Source organism: Xylocopa sonorina, chromosome 15, assembly GCF_050948175.1.
Source record: "Xylocopa sonorina isolate GNS202 chromosome 15, iyXylSono1_principal, whole genome shotgun sequence".
In the NCBI taxonomy this organism is placed as follows: Eukaryota; Metazoa; Arthropoda; class Insecta; order Hymenoptera; family Apidae; genus Xylocopa; species Xylocopa sonorina.
Genome location: NC_135207.1, coordinates 2,469,194 through 2,488,107, shown reverse-complemented (window position 1 = coordinate 2,488,107; position 18,914 = coordinate 2,469,194). Strand labels below are relative to the sequence as shown.

At 37.8% G+C, this 18,914-nt stretch overlaps 1 protein-coding gene and 1 long non-coding RNA gene across 33 annotated transcripts in view; one reads left to right on the top strand and one right to left on the bottom strand.

Moving 5' to 3' along the window:
- Positions 1-2,111: 2,111 nt before the first annotated feature.
- Positions 2,112-18,914, bottom strand: part of Para (sodium voltage-gated channel paralytic) — a 79,205-nt gene continuing 62,402 nt past the window's right edge. For 27 of the 32 annotated variants that reach the window (XM_076907300.1, XM_076907301.1, XM_076907305.1 and 24 more), the window contains 8 exons: positions 17,756-17,929; positions 14,073-14,195; positions 9,765-9,887; positions 7,174-7,368; positions 6,836-7,081; positions 5,925-6,195; positions 4,272-4,576; positions 2,112-2,925 (listed from right to left, as the gene is read on the bottom strand). In XM_076907300.1, coding sequence (XP_076763415.1) covers positions 2,143-2,925; positions 4,272-4,576; positions 5,925-6,195; positions 6,836-7,081; positions 7,174-7,368; positions 9,765-9,887; positions 14,073-14,195; positions 17,756-17,929 — 2,220 coding nt within the window. In that variant the 3' untranslated portion in view covers positions 2,112-2,142. Of the gene's footprint in view, positions 2,926-4,271; positions 4,577-5,924; positions 6,196-6,835; positions 7,082-7,173; positions 7,369-9,764; positions 9,888-14,072; positions 14,196-16,872; positions 16,996-17,755; positions 17,930-18,914 lie in introns of all 32 variants that reach the window. The other 5 variants (XM_076907306.1, XM_076907330.1, XM_076907325.1 and 2 more) reach the window with 1 other exon arrangement.
- The window catches only part of LOC143430881 (uncharacterized), a 54,269-nt gene continuing 51,107 nt past the window's right edge, over positions 15,753-18,914 (top strand). Inside the window, exon 1 of the long non-coding RNA XR_013102657.1 lies at positions 15,753-15,763. This is a non-coding gene — a long non-coding RNA (uncharacterized LOC143430881). The remainder of the gene's footprint in view (positions 15,764-18,914) is intronic.

Genomic DNA, 18,914 nt, shown 5'->3' with positions numbered 1-18,914 from the left:
ATCACTACGTCGTGTAAGATTGTATGTGTAAATCTTTTTTTTTTTTTTCTTTGCAAATGTGTAAGTATCTAGCTGATGATGATTTCGAAATTTTTATTCGTTATCCCCCCCTCTCCGTTCCTTTTGGCAAGATAACTTGTTCGCGGTTGAAAAAGAACCGAACGACTTTCGTCAACGACCATCGACAAGGAATGGAATCGAACGTAAAAGAAGAAACCGTTCAGAGGGAAACAAATATCGTCAGAGATCGGAAGTAGAATTTGAACAAACAATTGTTTTCGTCGACAGTGTTGCTAGAAATATTCCACCGCCCTATAGTCCCTCTATGCAAGCGAGTTTTTAACAATTACACGATTTGCAAGAATGTCGTATATCGTTCTAATTACATAGATCCAATGAATCGTAAAGCGTTTAATAATCCGTGTCGAAAAACGTCGAAATAGAAAGGGAGGAACAGAGAAGCTGAGGGCCAGATAAAAGAAAGCTGCGCGATTTCATAGTCGCGCATTTCACGTTGCGCGAGAATTTGTTCAAGCCGAGCGAATGTCGTAAACTACGCGTACAATTCACGTTATTTAAACATTCTTATCCACCAATATCCATCATCATAATCATCACCACCATCGTCGTCATCGCCATGACCGTTTTTTTTCTCTCATAATCGTCATCATAAATCGTTCTATGATCATCCCCACTGTTATCGTTAGTTGTGATCAGCGTCTTCATCAATGTCTTCGTTTCCTCCGTTGTTCCGTCGTTTTTCTCTCTTTTTTCTTCTCAGTTTCAAGTTCGAAGAAGGAAAAAAAACTCTCGTCCTTTTTATACACCACAGTACGATGACTGAGATAACCGATCGAAATGAACAAATGCATCACCCGCGAACCTTCACCGCGGGTGATCAGCGTGGATCGTTGCTTCTCCTCTGCTTGTACGTCCCTCGAGACTCTCGCTGCGTTTCGAGACCATGTAAAAAATCCAATATACCTGGTTAGAATTTTACGAAATCGGCCCTACGTCGTTGAAATCCATCCCCTCATAGCGGCAGACGAGAAACGATCCAGCTGACATCTCTTCTCTTCCGGATCCAACGATATTACCATCTTGCTATGGGAACGTAGGTCTTCGTTTCGTCGTCATCGACCACGCGAGAGAACACGATCCCGTTTAATCGCGTCTCGAGTGACGATGCACGTGCAGCTAACGCGGCAGCCGGCGCTGGTCGTTATCGTCATCGTACGATCTCTAAGAAAATAGAGTGACGAAGTCCATCGAAGGCAGGAATCCTGAGCGCGTCGCAACGACAACCTTCGAGCTTTGATTAGTTTTCTGAAAGGAAGGGGAAGTCGACTCGGAGGTTGCATTGTGTACAAGTCGAGTAATACATCTTCTATACACCAACTACCGTTATACTCTTTTTTTTTCTTTCTCTCACCCTCTCTCCCTCTGTGTGCGCTTTTCTATCGTCAGTCCTTGCCCTTCGATTCCTCTTCGCACGCCCATCTTCGATCTGGTAGCGTATCCCAGCTTCGAAACCGCTCCAACGATCCACGAACGGTTCCCTTCGCGAACCACTGCTCTTGCACCGCGAAACGAGAGAGCCTGTGTCCTGTGTTGACGAGCACGAACGACGGGATGGACGCGGTGTTCACCAGTCTACGTTCCTCTCTGTGTCACTAGTTCGCGTCCAGTTCTCGAGCGACTCGTCCTGGAACGAGAACAGCCGTTCCTCACCCATTTCCAGCGTCCCGTCCTCGTTTGTGTGTCCTCTATTCATCAGCTAGCAACGTGTCTCCCAACGATCGTAGCGTTTACAGTGGATTAAAGGCAACTCGTTGGAGGAATGTATTTTGTTCGTTTGTTTTTTTGTGTTTTTTTTTGTTTTCTTTTGTTTCTTTTATACAACTATAAGGCTGTCGATGGAGAGCGCGCGCGCGAGGTCCGTGTGGCCGCTGCTCGCGAGTAAATCAACGGCCTCAGACGTTACGTGAGATCGACGCGTCTGGTTGGTAATTAATCTATAGCTGGTCGTTAACGATGCCGCGGATTAAAGCGGTGGATCGCACGGGCGTCGCCACTACTTGGTGGCTACGGTGGCGCGTTGGCTAACGACTGTGGCGGTATCGAGGTGATCGCGGACGCCGATCAGACGTCCGCTGTTCTCGAGGTGACGCTTGGCGATCGGCTGTGGATGACGACCCTGTGGCCGTTCTTCGTCACGAAACCGTCGCTCTCGACCAGCACCGCTGTCTGCCTGACACGCGGATCCGTGTCAGCGTCGTCGCTCTCCTCGCTTGGCCCGCCAAGGCGCTGCTGTTTGTGCTTCCTCCAGGCGTTCTGGATCAGCCGCGCGCAGTACTCCTCGCGTTGACGCCACAGCGTCGACGAGACTGGCTCGTAGTCGGACACCTCTGGACGCTTCTGGCCCTCCAGCTCGGTGGTCTCCTCGATTGGGTTACCCTTGCGCGCGAAGAAGTCCTTCGTCAGAGCGTCCAGGATGTCCACGCAGAACATCATGTCCCCTTTGCATATCGGTATATCCATCGACACGATCTTGTACTTGTTCGGTTTGTGGATCTGTAACGGCGGCTCGAGCACGTCCAGGAAGTCGGACAGTTGGTCGTATCTGATGTACTGGGTACCGTCCGGGTCGAACTGCTGCCAGATCTCGTAGTACATGTCGTAGTCGTCGTCCGTCAGCCCCTCCTGCACATCCTCGGTCGCTTGCGAGTAGTTCTCCAAGATCACGGCGATGTACATGTTTATCACGATCAGGAAACTGATCACCAGATACGAGAGCAGATAGGCGATGCCGATCGTGGACGAGCCACAGTTGCCTGGGTACCCTATCTCGTTGTTCGGCTCCTGGCAGTCCTCCTCGTTTATTATGCCGTCGAGGACACCGTCCCAACCAGCGGACGTTGACATCTGCAAGCATATCAGTTGGATGTTACTCAAATACGCTTCTACATTGTAATTTCAATGTCAATACAAGGAACTTACTAATGTAAGTACTAAACTAGTGGCTATGAGTGTGCAATGGGAAGTGATATTTATCTTGGTTGAGTTATTAATTGTATGTAATGTGGATGTTATTCAAATGCGCTTTGACATTGTGATTTCAGTGCGAATACAAGGAACTTACTAATGTAAGTACTGAACTAGTGGCTATGGCTGTGCAATGGAAAGTGATGTTATTCAAATGCGCTTCGACATTGTGATTTCAGTACAAATACAAGGCACTTACTAATGTAAGTATTAAACTAGTGGCTATGACAGTGCAATGGGAAGTGATATTTATCTTGGTTGAGTTATTAATTCTATGTAATGTGGATGTTATTCAAATACACTTCGACATTGTGATTTCAGTGTGGATACAAAGCACTTACTAATGTAAGTACTAAATTAGTGACTATGACTGTGCAATGGAAAGTGATATATATCTTGTTTGAGTTATTAATTGTATGTAATGTGGATGTTATTCAAATGCGCTTCGACATTGTAATTTCAATGCCAATACAAGGAACTTACTAATGTAAATACTAAACTAGTGGCTATTTATCTTGGTTGAGTTATTAATTATATGTAACGTGGATGTTATTCAAATGCGCTTCGACATTGTGATTTCAGTGTGGATACAAGGAACTTACTAATGTAAGTACTGAACTAGTAGATATGACTGTGCAATGGAAAGTGATATATATCTTGGTTGAGTTATTAATTCTATGTAATGTGGATGTTATTCAAATACACTTCGACATTGTGATTTCAGTGTGGATACAAAGCACTTACTAATGTAAGTACTAAATTAGTGACTATGACTGTGCAATGGAAAGTGATATATATCTTGGTTGAGTTATTAATTGTATGTAACATGGATGTTATTCAAATATGCTTCTACATTGTAATTTCAATGTCAATACAAGGAACTTAATAATGTAAGTACTGAACTAGTGACTATGACTGTGCAATGGAATGTGATATTTATCTTGGTTGAGTTATTAATTGTATGTAACATGGATGTTATTCAAATGCGCTTTGACATTGTGATTTCAGTACGAATACAAGGAACTTACTAATGTAAGTACTAAACTAGTGGCTATGGCTGTGCAATGGAAAGTGATATTTATCTTGGTAGAGTTATTAATTGTATGTAATATGGATATTGTACGTATAAAATTGAGAATATTGCGTGCAAAGGAAGAAAGTTTGTTTCTACGTAAGGCTGGATAAAGTATAACGCTTTGGTACTGTAAAAGTCAGCGTTCGGTTACCTGGAATAGCAAGATCATCGACTGTCCGAACGTTTTGAAATTATACACGTCGTCCAGTCCGCTCTTGTCTTTCACGTGCATAAAGAATGACATTCCAAAAATCGCGAAGATGAACATCACCAAAAATAGTAATAGGCAAATATTGAAGAGAGCTGGTAACGACATCGCCAGGGCGAAGAGAAGAGTTCGGATACCCTTGGCACCTTTCACGAGTCGAAGCACACGACCGACTTTTGCCACCCTTACTACACGAAGCAACGTCGGCGATACGAAGTATTTCTCGATAATATCGCTGAGAACCAGACCTAAAAAGGACAAGAATTATATGTACATACGTATCGTTAATTCATAAAATATTTTCTACAAATAACAATTGAAAAGGATAAGTGAGTAAGAAGTGTCATCTAGGTTTAAGGTGGTGCCCACTAAGTGACAAAAGGTGCTCTTTAAAAAATGTTCTATCCTCCATGCAGTTTTATTAGGAACGAAAATTTGTCACACGTGAAATTATTAATTTGACCAATTTGCAATCTAATTTGTCCATTTAGAATAATATGTAGGTAAGAAATTGTGCATCGCTAACTCTAATTCTGATCTGTAAGCAATAGTATCGTACGATGAATGATAACGTGGAGAAATTTAATGAATTTAATTCTTGACGCTTGTTCAGTTCATCTAAGAACATTCAAGGCGTATAATGCATGATTTAAAATTGAAAAAGGTTGATTAATGTAAGAAGATTTAAAAGAAAAGCGTGCATCACGCGGTAGTACTAAAGACTATCATCTGTCTTCTCTAATTTCTGTTTCTTGATCGTGATTGACTAGAAGAAAACGAGTAACATGCACGATCGAGAAGTTCAAAAATTGACTAAAGCTCGATCATTTGTTATATCACGCGATGCTATGTAAAGTGGAATCACTGTTGTAAAATTCTTGCGTTAAACATTCGAAAGTGTAAAAATTGCTTCTTTCTAAAAAGATACTAATTTTGTCAAAAAATAATTTTCATAATACAGACCCGTTCTTACCAATTACTTACTAATTATAATCGTTATATCGACAAACCTGTGAAAACCCAGTCATTCGCAACATTATAATAAAATATTAACTCTCAGTTTATTGCTTTAAAAAAATTAAACTAAACTAGGCGATTTAGTTAAACAGCAATTAACTCGACAAACTTAATACAAATCAATATAAACAAACGTAGAAATAATTAAAATAAAAACCAGATCCCAATTTACGCGAGCTAAAAAGAATAATGTTGCATCGAATGACTGGCCACGTGTTTGAAATTTCAAGGAAGCGAGGATCGTGTGGGATATATAAGGGAACCCAGAGTTACGCACAACATCAATGTAAGGCTACGTAACGTAATGACGCTGATCAGTCGTTGCGGCACACGTGAAATATTCATCCTGTACGCTTTAATTTTTGTTCGAGGCAGCTACTAAGTTTTGCGTGCAGTAGATATGAATTTCTCATGCTCGTTTGCATCCTAATTAAAAATAGAAGAGAGAGAAGAGAGAAAAAGAGAGAGAGAGGAATGGTAATGTCGTGTGATGAGGAAGCTAACAGGATTCGTTTTCCGGTAAACATTAGTCAATTTCACTTGGGCCATACGACTGAACTAATCATTACATTACATTACCTAATATTGACAATATAACAACAACAAAATCAAAGAGGTTCCATGGCTCCTTGAAATAGTGGTAACGCAATGCGAAGATCTTCATGAGACACTCGCTGGTGAATATCACAATGAATATCATGTTCAGATAGTCCAGAACATCACTGAATGTCTGTGTCTGTTTATAATGGTCCAACGTCATCGTGAGCATGTTTAGCCCGATGAACAGCATGATTATCATATCGAACTTTTTGTCCGTCACTATTTCAAACACTATCGCTTGCGGCCTCCACTGAAAAAAGACAGAAATATCTCCATTAAAAGTAGGAATTCGTAATTAAATCGTGACGAGAAATGGAAGGGAACCTTATCGACTAGAACTTAATAATTCAACATTGCTAATTGTAAAAGTATCATTTTTTCAGATGGCTGTCTACCAAAATTCCATACTTTGAAATAGCAAACCAAAGATATTTTAATATCTCCATTAAAAGTAGGAATTCGTAATTAAATCGTGACGAAAAATGGAAGGGGACCTTATCGACTAGAACTTAATAATTCAACATTGTTAATCGTAAAAGTATCATCTTTTCAGATGGCTGTCTACCAAAATCTCATACTTTGGAATAGCAAACCAAGGATATTTTATTATAGATTGAATTCTCAAAGAAGGATCGAAAAAAGAGAGAAATATCTCCATTAAAAGTAGGAATTCGTAATTAAATCGTGACGAGAAATGGAAGGGGACCTTATCGACTAGAACTTAATAATTCAACATTGCTAATCAAAGCATAAATAAAAGTATCATCTTTTCAGATGGCCATCTACCAAAATCTCATACTTTGGAATAGCAAACCAAAGATATTTTATTATAGATTGAATTCTCAGAGAAGGATCTAAAGAAAAGGAGATTCAATAAAGTCGCAACGTACTCTTGGACGTGGAATGGCCTTGAGCGGTTTCTTACTACCCATCTTTTTCATGGCGTTGTAATATTTCTTCTGGTCTTCCGTCATGAACATCTCGAGGGAGCCACCTGCCTTTTTCTTCTGCTCGTTGAAGTTATCGATAATCACACCAATGAATAGATTAAGGGTAAAAAACGATCCGAATATAATGAAGAATACAAAATAGAAGTACATGTAGATGTTCGTTTCACGAATTGGTTGTTTGTCGAGCTGCGAACCAAGGAACGAGTGATTTCAGCATTAATTCGAGTCTTACTTAAGAAAATTACCGTCTAGAAACATTGGAAATCGATGTGGCTTACCTCTCTAGAATCGATTGCGTCGTTCATGATCTGAATCCATCCTTTAAACGTGGCCACTTGGAACAAGCACAGATACGCTTTTCCAACGTGGTCGAAATTCATCGGAGAATTCTCCCAAGTGTAATTCTCAGCCAAACAGGCGTTTCGATCGGGGATTATTTCGTGGCTAAGTGTTGTTTTGTTCGCATCTACGCACTGTAATTGGACAAAATTTATACGTACACCATATGTATACAATTGTCGTCTCTTATTGCAAATACAGGTAGCTCTCTTATAACACGGTACTTAGGTTCCTAGAAAATGCTGTGTTATGTGAAACCGTGTTGTTTGAGACCCAGAGCTAGTACAAAAAGGGGGCTTACGTTCCAAAAACTTATTAAAAATAAATAGTTTTTGAATTCTACATAAGCAACTTAATTTTTATTAATAATATAAAAAAAGAAACAAAAAATATTATTTTACTCTAACGCAACTCCAATTTAATGAATTTCTTCGTCGTCACTGCTCAGTATAATCAACTGAGAACCTTTTTTTCGGTGGAATGATATCGCCCTCACTTTCAGAACTTCTTTCTTTATTTAAAGTTTTCGTATCTTCTCCCCTCTTAAAGATATTCGCAATTATACTCTGCTTGCTTACAATTACCAGGTAATTGTAAATTTCTTGGTATGGAACTAGACAATTTTGCAGCACTCTTTTGAATTTTCGACTTCTTCATCAATTTTCGACAATTTTCAAGCTCTTAGCAAGAATAACGTATTCAGAAACGAATTGTTAGTCTTTGTGGCGAATAAAAACGTAATTCTTCCTCGTTTTTCGTCAAATGTATAATAGTAGTAAAATAAAAAATTACCATTCACTATGAAAACTCGAAATCTCAATAAAATGTAATAAGAATATTATTTTGGTGGTATGTTGCCTTTATATTACCAATACTTAAATCATTTTCTTATTTTTCTTATTTATTCTTGCTATCTTCAATTTTTCTTGTTTATTATTTTATTATTTCTTGACAATTTTCAAGCTCTTAGCAAGAATAACGTATTCAGAAACGAATTGTTAGTCTTTGTGGCGAATAAAAACGTGATTCTTCCTCGTTTTTCGTAAAATGTATAATAGTACCATTTGCCCTGCGTTCGACGTGTATACACGTCGTTGTTTGTCTTTAATTCCGCACCCTGTGCTGATCTTTTCAAACTAAATTCCACAGTTAACTGGTTAAAGTTTTAAGTCGCGTTTGCTTTTAAATTGATCAGAAACGTATCTATCACGATAGTGATGTATTATCGAGTGTGAGGAACAGAAAAATTCGAGTAATAGGCAGTGAATCCGGAAGTAGCAGCGATGACCCACAAAATCCTCGCAACTCATAATGCCCTGGTAAGTGTTTTGCATAATATCACACCAAACAGCATTACAGTGTTTGAACTTCGATAACTATCTTTTTCAAAATGCAAACACAGATAATTTATCAAAATATAACACTTTCGTATGTTAATTCTAATATAAATTCATTTACAGGCGAAATCGTCTCGAGTTGCAGCGCCGCCCGACTGAAAAAGTCGTCGAACGCAAAGGGTGAATCATAAATACCTGTATTTAACCAGTTAACTGCGCTCGACGTGTATACACGTCGACGAAAACTTTACTTTGTTGCGATTGGCGAGTATAATTCTTGTCAAATAAAAGCGTAAACCTTCCTTGTTTTACTTTCCTCGTGAAATGTATAATAGGAAGATTTCCCTGCGCTTGGCGCGTATTCTCGTCATTGCTTGATTTTAATTACGCGCTTTGTGGACGATTTCTAAAACTAAATTCCACAGTTAACTGGTTAATTTAGCGAAACGAAGAGTTCAGAGTGTATTTTATAAAGCATAACATTGCTCGCCTTACGAGTGTCCTATGTCTGACCAATGACTGACCCGTACTACTTAAAAGTTGTTAAAGCGTACATTTTCTCCTTTACTTTGCTCGCACGTTACTGTACAACTTCAATACATCGTCTTTAAGCAACACACGTGTATTATATTTGTAATAATCATTATAAATTCCAAATTACATTGTACACCATCGAAATAATCGCTTTCATCGTAACACACCCACAATTACACGTACTGGCACAAAACGGACGGATAAAATCGACAAAACACTTCCAAAGAAAGCTAACGAATCCGTTTTTACAGTATAGAATCGATACAAAGTTACAATGAAAAACAAATGCGGACAAAAATATTGTACGTACACAAAAAAAGATAAGTTCTTCGAAACGTACGAAAAAAGGAAACTTTTGGTCAACGATTCTGATTATGTTCGACCATATTTTTAACGATCTACTCGCGTAGAATATCAGTACGTTATAACGCGAAAATTAGAGCAAAGGAAATCGACATACACCGTGGCGATCATGAAAAGTGTCTCAGTAAATGGCGCGTTGCGTTTCATCGGGCAAGTGAGTGACAAAAGTACGTATGATCGACTTGGACGAGCACTTTTTCATTGGTGCAGGATGGTAATCGTGTGTGTTGCGATGTACAACGTGTCTACGCGCAATTGGGACGTGTCTTCGTGGGCCAATATACGTATTTAATTACCTTGAAATATTTGCCGGCGAAAAGCTGCACACCCATAATGGCGAAGATCAACCAGAAGATAAGACACACCAACAACACGTTGAAAATGGATGGAATGGCTTGAACCAAAGCGTTGACGACTACCTGCGAGACAAAACGCATCGTTAGAGTAACTGAATGAGGGCCAGCTAGTTCGAATCTTTCGTTCGTTTATGTGCTCAGTTATGCGTTTTTTGAATGCATCTCTACGCGTTTCTATCTATGCCTGCGCCGTGTGTTACGCGTTGATCTTTTGTGCAATTCAACCTTGGTATCCTCTCTTGCGGCGAAACGAAATGGATAACGACACATCACGCGTAAACAAATAAGAATTGTGCGTTCATCTACTTAGTCTGTTCGATTAATTGCACGTTAAACCAAATGGAGGCGATTAAAAATGTGAAACGCAACGTAACTGCATTTGTCGAGTCAATATTTGCCGAGAAATTAAATGTAAAAATGAAATTCCCGTTAAAATTACATATTCGATAGTTAAATAAGATGTTAATATTAATAACGAGCGAGTAAAAGATTAATTTTCATAGAAAATCAATGAAATATTCGTTTGTGAAACATTCCTAATCGACTTTGCCCGATTTCACGCAATTACACAGGATCAAATCGCGAAACAGAGTCGACAAAGTATCTGCTCGGCTCGATTACCTTAATTTACACTTAATTAACACATGGAAAATGGTTTGATCGAAATCTCTCATTTGCTTGATGGAACAGTAAACCGAGGTAAACCTTGCATACTTACTGGATCAATTATAACGTTTTAATTTCTCACAAATACACCGCTCGGACATATCTGTACACGTACGTATGTATAGAACATCGAAACTACAAATACTTGGAAGAATTTCGAATAGAGATTTTGTTTCTTTCGAGATTCACGGATCTCGTGCGAAACGAATCGAGTCAGAATCGTGGTAAGTAACAAAGCATCAATTTGCCTGGTCATTGATCGATGTGACGTTACAGTGCAGTATCGAAGAGGCCAGGATATACCAACGTGCGTAGAATTATGCGAAGAAACGGATCAAAGCGACGACAAGTGGCGCAACAAGCGTAACAGCGAAGCAGTATCCATTATGCGATGCGTTTACAGTCGACTGTACGTGCAAACGTGTACCAGTGTCTTTCATTTTTCACAGTTGCGATTTTTTGATTAATGTTTGCACTAAAGTGATGCTAACGCAATGTAACTTTTATATTTTATCGAGTTTGTATCTACTTTTAGCTCTTACAAAAAGCTTTTTCAGAAGTTGGAATGCAAAATAGTGAATGACTTTGGGTAATTTAGCTTTTTTCTGCTTCTAACAAAGTGTAAGCGCCAAGTGTGTCTTGGAGGATTGATATTTCAGTGTTTCTTCAGGAAATTGAAGAACGCATCGATGCGATATCAGTTGGTATGTTAACTGATATCAAGATTGATATTTTAGTGTTTCGTTAGCATTGCAGATGGTTTCTTCAGGAAGTTGAAGAACACACCAATGCGATATCAGTTGGAATGTTAACTGATACCAATCTTCCAAGACATTGCTCACTCTAAGAGCTTGGAGCAGTTTCATACACAAATTTATGTATAATATAGTACAAGCGTTTCTTTACTTACATCAACGATAATATTAATGACATTAATAAAGCTTCATTTTATCATTTTGCTATTATTATTAATATAACAACAAAATTTCATTCGAAGCTTTATTTTCCAAAAGACGACTATATAATGTGATAACAAGCTACGCATATGCAAAGGATTTTCAAAATTATTTCCTCACGAAAACAAAGTTTCAAGCATAATTTCCTTATCCTTGATATTTGTTCTATTTTGCCTTCTACAATCGTTGGCAGTAAGTACATAAATGCTTCACAATTTCACTTGCATCGTTAACTGTGAGAATTCAGATTTATATTTATATCTATTCCAGAAAAATTTATTAGATTTATATCTATTTCAGAAAAATAGAAGTCAATATGTGCACGAATGATTAAGTTATTTCAACTGCAGTATTTTGTGACACAACGTTTGGACAAACGAAGTTCCACTCATTATCTCAGCGGAGTTGGCTTCAAATCTTTCTTAGAAAAATTCAACAAATGGAAATGAAAATAAATGGTAACATTATGCATCAACGCTAAAGTAATCCATTACCTCGAATCGTATCGTTAAACAGTCCAAATGCATCGATAAAATCGTTTGTAGATTGAAATTTCGTCGAACGAAGAGCACAAGTAAACCTTTGTACGTGTCATCGACTGTCGCGACGTGCGTATTTTCAGCGACAAGCACAGATCCCATGCATAAATAAAGAAACGTTCGATAAAGAAAAAGAAAATGATCGGAAGACAGCCAATAACTATACGGACATTTAGATACACGTCGATAGGTATGCTAAAAAATGTAGTAGCTACGAAACTGCTGTATAATATGATATAGGATAAGATAGTGTCAGGGCGTGGGCATGACAGTAACTCTACGCCCAGTATCTCAGCGACCTTGTATTACAGTTATGTAGAATATCACTTATGTCTGTAATGAGATATAGAAATTGTTCAATTTAGCCGGATGGTTACTTGTATGTAAGATGTGGGTATAATAAGTGTGTTGTTGCTTGCGTTCGAGTATGTTCAGACTAGCAGTACTCTAAAGATGAGGCACGTTGTTTCAGGCTCGTTGATCTAGATAAATATCTAAGTATACCGCCATTTATAAATCTGAGGGTCACACTTTCTTCTTATAAATCTCTGCACCAGTTGTTTAAACGAGAACTAGTTTTCGACTGACTCTAATTGGTCTCTCAGAGCTTAGCAACTTATTGAGCAAACTATGAATGATTTTAAATATTTCTTAAATCGTTCATTTGTTGTAGTTCTACATTTACACGCGAAGGAAAATGTTAAGTAAATCAAAGTTATGTAAAAATATAGTTATTAGTTGATAAGTATTTTGTGTTGAATCTTTAGTCTTCTCGTTTTAGTTACTTTAAGCACAGTTTGGTTCTTTTACAAGTCACAAGTATAGAATAAATTGCTTGGAACAGTTGTAAAATTTGTTTAAAGTTATCAATCGTATTTGTGGATCTCTTCTCTCTTTTTTTTTTAATATTATTAATCGAAGTATTCTTTTCAGTTGGCGAGAATATCGAATCGACCCCAAATTTATGAACAGCGATGCAATGCGTGTCCTCTAAGGTGCGTGTCTCGCGAAAGTTATTTAATAAACAACGAGTCTACGTGCCGTTCAAACATTCGCAGTTTTAAGCTCAAGTGCATTCGCGAACTTCCCACTACGTATGTTCACGTGCAAAAGGAATCGAGCCTTCGACACGGCGAGACCGAAGAGTTGTCCTTCTAATCAATCGATCGCGCATTGCGCGGAACAAATGCTTTGTATTCCAGTAGAAACGATCGTATATATTTTTTCGTTTGAAACTCCAGTCGGCCTCTTTGTCGAGTCTCGCGACGAGAAACGAGAAAAACGGTGCCGCCGTTTCCAAGTAATTCGCCCCTCCCTGTTAGTCACCCCCTTATCTGAGTATAACGTTTCATTTGTAGACGGTCGCGACAGAGTTCGACGGCACCGAGAGAGTCTAAATTGAAAATCTGAACGAATCGAATGTGGTCAACAGAGTTGGGCATTACTTGACAATCACTCCACCTAAACAATACTGTTCAATATTTATAGGAGATACTTATCAATCACTTCCTTTTCTCATTATTAGCTATATTCATTTTTCTAAAAAACTATTTTGCAATCATTGATATTACTTCTTTTATTTATCGTTAACAATTAGTTTTATATTTGTAATACTTGCGAGAAAAGGATCTCTTTCAAACAGAATTCTATCCAACTACCAACAAAGTTCACTGACTTAGGAAATTAAGGATCACCTACCCTCTTTTCTTTCTATCATAATATTCTATTTTTCCATCAGAAGGTTTTAGCCAGCACAACAAAACCTTTATAATCTATACTAACATCCAACTAAACGGTACTTTCACTTTTACCTACAAATAGATTGACATAACTAAATAAAATATATCAATATGGCAATCAAAGTAGTTCGCCTACGCGCAAACACTTTCTCTCTTACCATTCTACTGGTCGTTATGGCTTTTAGTTGCGAAACCAAGCGAAGAACATATATCAGAGGTAATGCACACCCAACTCGGAGGCTCGATTCGTTCAATTGGTTCTCCGTAGAGAATAGAATGATCGATTCGTCGAGGGACACTATATAAGAAAGTAACCGGCAAGGACCGCTGAGACTGTGGGCTACATACCCGCATTCCCTGCATTCTAGACATCGCCCTGAGTGGCCTTAGGGCCCTTAGGGTCCTCATTGTTTTGAAGGCTTGGATCCCGCCAGCGCCACAGAGCGACGCTACGAAGTTAATGAGTGACACCTGCGAGCGAGAAACGAGAGCGGATCACAGCAACAGGTAGACAGGCTACTCGTGATACGAATTCATCATTATCATCATCATCATCATCATCATCATCATCATTATCATCATCATCATCGCCATCATCATATTACCAAACTTTCAAGTACTAAAAACAGTGATAGAGAAAGAGAAAAAAAAGATATAGAGAGATATATAGGGCACAGGAGACAGTAGAAGGATGGTTGACCGTCGACGCGTCACTTTGTTTCAATAATAATTATCTGTCTGGTTGTTTTCTGACAGCAGAGGGGAAGTCCATAGAGTAGAAGCGGATTCAAAGTAACACAGGAGTCCGTCCCATCTGTGGAAATTGTACCATCTGGATGGTGTATGATACATATCGTAAGGTAACAACAAATATCAAGAGCAGGGGCATTGGGGTCGGGAGAGGGGTCCAATACATTGATAGAGATCAGATATGACACTCGTAGCGGCTCACAGTGAACACAAAACGGACATCGTGCCGCGTCTGTTTGCGTATAATCGTTTCTAAGGAGTAATCTTTACTTTGCTCTCAAAGGTCGGGGTTTTTTAGAGAGTACTTAAGCAGGATGTTATTATACGCATACAGCTGGGTGAGTATGATAGACAATGCAGAGAGCAATGAATGAGTTGATTAAGAATTATTATTTGTTACGAGCATGATAATCGGCTCCGTCCTGAAACAGATGAAATATTTTATCATACTTGCAGTTACGACGCATTCGGTACCAATTTCATTGTGTTATTCGTTTCTGATATTTATAATCCCACTTCTGAACTTCGTTTCCTACAGTTCATATTCAAAGCTTGTTCATCTTGTTAGGAATAATTAAAAAAGACTTGGCAAACTGTTGTTCTCGTCACTTTGTAGATATATGTAACAAGAAAAGTAATAAAAATGGGCGTTTAAATTAGTCCAGACGATCTTTAAAAAAAAACTAAAATATAATATCGTTTCATTCACAAATTTAAGCGGGATCTTAAAAGATAACAGAAAGAATAACCAAATTAATGATCAATTATCCTTTCTGTTATTTATAAGTTCAACGTGTGGACTTTTTATCAGTAATAAGACATTTTATATATCTTTTTTAAGGGTCATCGATAACCAACCATCCCATTTTATCATTTTTCCTATTATAGATATATTAAAACAAAGTAATCAAAAGAAAAATATCGATAGAATTATTCCATATAGATTACATTATCCACAAAAAAGGGTTCACTCCACAAGAACAACAATCATACAAATCTTTATAAATGTATACCATATAGCAATATAATAATATACAAAAGTATACAAAAAATAGACCTGTGTTCGATCACTTTCTTAGCTTTAAATTATTTGTTAAAGTGATATGCACAAACTCAAATCTCTTACAAAGGTACCTTTTCTATACTACCAAGTATGTAAGTAAGTGCGTACATACTGCTACGTTACTGCTTATTGCTACCAAAGTAACCCACAACACTATACAAACTAGACAGTATATACATGGTTTCTCTCCGGATTATTTAACAAAGCATATCCAACGAATGGTACTGTAATGCGTTGTAACATAGAAAAACCAACATCCTAGAGACCAAGTTCCAAATTACACACGCACAGTACTACATAGTACGTAGTACATATGCGAACATTAACACACAAGGAAGATTATACATTACACACAAAGCAATATAATATGTATATATAATGTATGTGTATATATATATATATATATATATTTATATAGTTTATTATATATAAATACACTGTACTTTGCACAACGATCACTGTGCCAAAAAGACTGTTAGGAAAGGCGTACATAGGCGGTAGCTAGTACGACAAAAACTCCAATATCAGTGCAGACACCAAGAAGAGACACCAGTGTACCTCTGCGCACCGAAAAGCATACCACAGAGTACAAGGCTACATTTACTTGTAGCGGTCATGTCCTCTCTCTCTCACTCTCTCTCTCTCCCTTTCGCGCACTCTCTCTCCCTCTCTCTCCTCATTTTGCCTCGGTTTTTACTTATTGTTCCCTTCTGTTATTACTTAGTTTTCGTTTCTCCTAATCGACTCGTTGGAAAACCAAAGCCTCGTGGCAAACGTGACGGACCGAGGGCTGCGAAATGATATTCTCATCTCTTGAGAATCCCTCAAATTCTGTCGATAGTCTGCATACTTATACATTTTCGTATTAACCCTCTGCTGCTTGGTATATCTTTGAACTTTCGTTGAATTACTACGTTGAATTGTTGAATTGTTACGAACGTTTTGTAATTGCCTGAGTGATCGAAGAGAAAGCGCGATTTTTAATTATATACATTAATATGCGCTATTATATAAACCCTTGGCAGTCACTCAGGCAAAAGTGCAATCGATGATAATTTATGAATACAATACTCCTCGAAAAACCATTCTCGAGATCTTAGTGTCACAAACTTATTCTGAAGAAGATGAGAAATAATATAAGCAGTAGAGAGTTAAGTATTGAAGACTTTCAGAGATTGTAGAAAATTACAGAAAATGAGACGGCTGAGAAATCACTGCGGAGTTAAACGTCGGATCCATCAGATTTGCACGATCGGGCAAAGGTCGTCCGCGTCACTTGGATCACGTTGATCAATGTTAGTTTTATTTGTTTCTTGTTGCTTCTCGTCGACTTACTCTCATGCCCTCCCATCGTGAAACGGCTCGTAAAGGCCTCAAGGCCCTCAGTGTTCTCATGGAACGGAAGGCCGGGATGTCGGCGGCGCCTGCCCAGATGGCGCCCAAGTTGATCAGTGAGAGCTATTATCATCATCAAATATCGATCAGATGGAACGTGACATGACACAGATGAGGTATTCGTAATTATATCTTGTAGACGATTGTATTAGAGTAATCCACCAGGAGGGAGTAATCCATGCTGCGCTCTTCCGCTTTGCGAACTGATTTTGGAAGGCGAGGGTCAAGGAGGAGATATAGTAGACGGAGGTGGAGACACTTTCTTATTCAAAGAGACTTTTGACGATGGGACAGTTTCAGTTCCCATGGAACAAGTTTACAAGATCGTCGATATTTCTCAATTGGCAATGAGCACACTTTGAACAAATAGTCTGCGGATTTTTATCTAAACTTTCAGCAATTTCTGTCAGCCATCTGATGCAAAGTTAAAAGACGGTTACCTTTGATAAAAGTGAACTTTTGTACCGCGCGTATCGTGGATCGTTTTGTTGTAAGCTTGTTTCTGGGGATCTAAACAAAGTTTGGCTACGGTATCAACTAAATTGGTAAATAGATTAGTGACATTTTGGTAAAAATAAATTGGAGACTTTTATTCTGGGGAGACAATCTATTATACGTAGAAATCTCTTCGTGTGTGTAATTATTTAACGATTTACTTCGTACGTTAGTATTTCGCGTATGTATATCAATGCGTATCAATAACGATTGACGCGTAACGACGCGTGTTTGTACTTTTTTCTTTGTTTTTTTATAGAAAAATTACGCACACTCAGATCATAGGGGTATGCGAAGTAACGTAACGAATTGTGGAAATGTAACTTACCATGACAATGATAAAGTCGAGCCAGCACCAAGCATTCGTGAAGTACATTTTGAAACCGAGAGCCAGCCATTTGATCAACATTTCGAGGAAGAAAATCACAGTGAATATCCGGTCCATGTAGTACAAGATGTCTTGCAGAATGGGTCGTTGTTGAAGATGCACGTCTTCCAAAGCCTAGAACAGCGACACGTGCACTTCGTTACAATTAATTCGTGCAGATTGCTCGAAATTTATAAAGCAAAAGAAATGCAACGTTAACAAGAAGTAATTAAATGATTATATCAGATCGATGCAAAAGGAATGTTAGGTTTTCACCTTCAATTTTAGAGGACCATTAATTTTTTTCTAAGAAATTTTCTTAATCAAAATAAGAACCATTTAGAATTAATAGAAGGCGTTTTTCGATATCGTCTTGGTTTTTCAAGCATTTCTCGCGCGAGAAGTTGTCGAGATGTTTGAAAAAAATGGTATTTGGTGGACGAGAGGTCAGGTGAATATGGTGGATGGTCTAAAGATTTATAGTCTAACTCCATAGCAGCTTTTGTCGCGTCGTCATTGGAACGTGCCATTAATTGTTTTTTATCTAACATTGTCAAAATGATCAAAATATAGCTATAATTAAAATCGATCATATAATATTTCTAATCAAAATAAAGAGTAGATTCTAAGCTTTAAAATGATCTATATATTGATAATGTTTACTTTAAAAATTTATTAAAATTTCAAGGATAAAGTTCAACCATATAAAAACCAACATTTCTTTTACACCAACCTAATAAAAATTTGTAATCAAAGTAAAGAGAAAATTATAAGCACTAAACTGAGATATATATTGACAATATTTATTTGAAAATTTACTAAAATTTCAAAGATAAAGTTTAACCATATAAAAACCAACATTTCTTTTACACCAACCTAATAAAAATTTGTAATCAAAGTAAAGAGAAAATTATAAGCATTAAACTGAGATATATATTGACAATATTTATTTGAAAATTTATTAAAATTTCAAAGATAAAGTTTAACCATATAAAAACCGACATTTCTTTTACACCAACCTAATAAAAATTTGTAATCAAAGTAAAGAGAAAATTATAAGCATTAAAATGGCATATATATTGTCAATATTTATTATAAAATTTATTTAAATTTCAAAAAT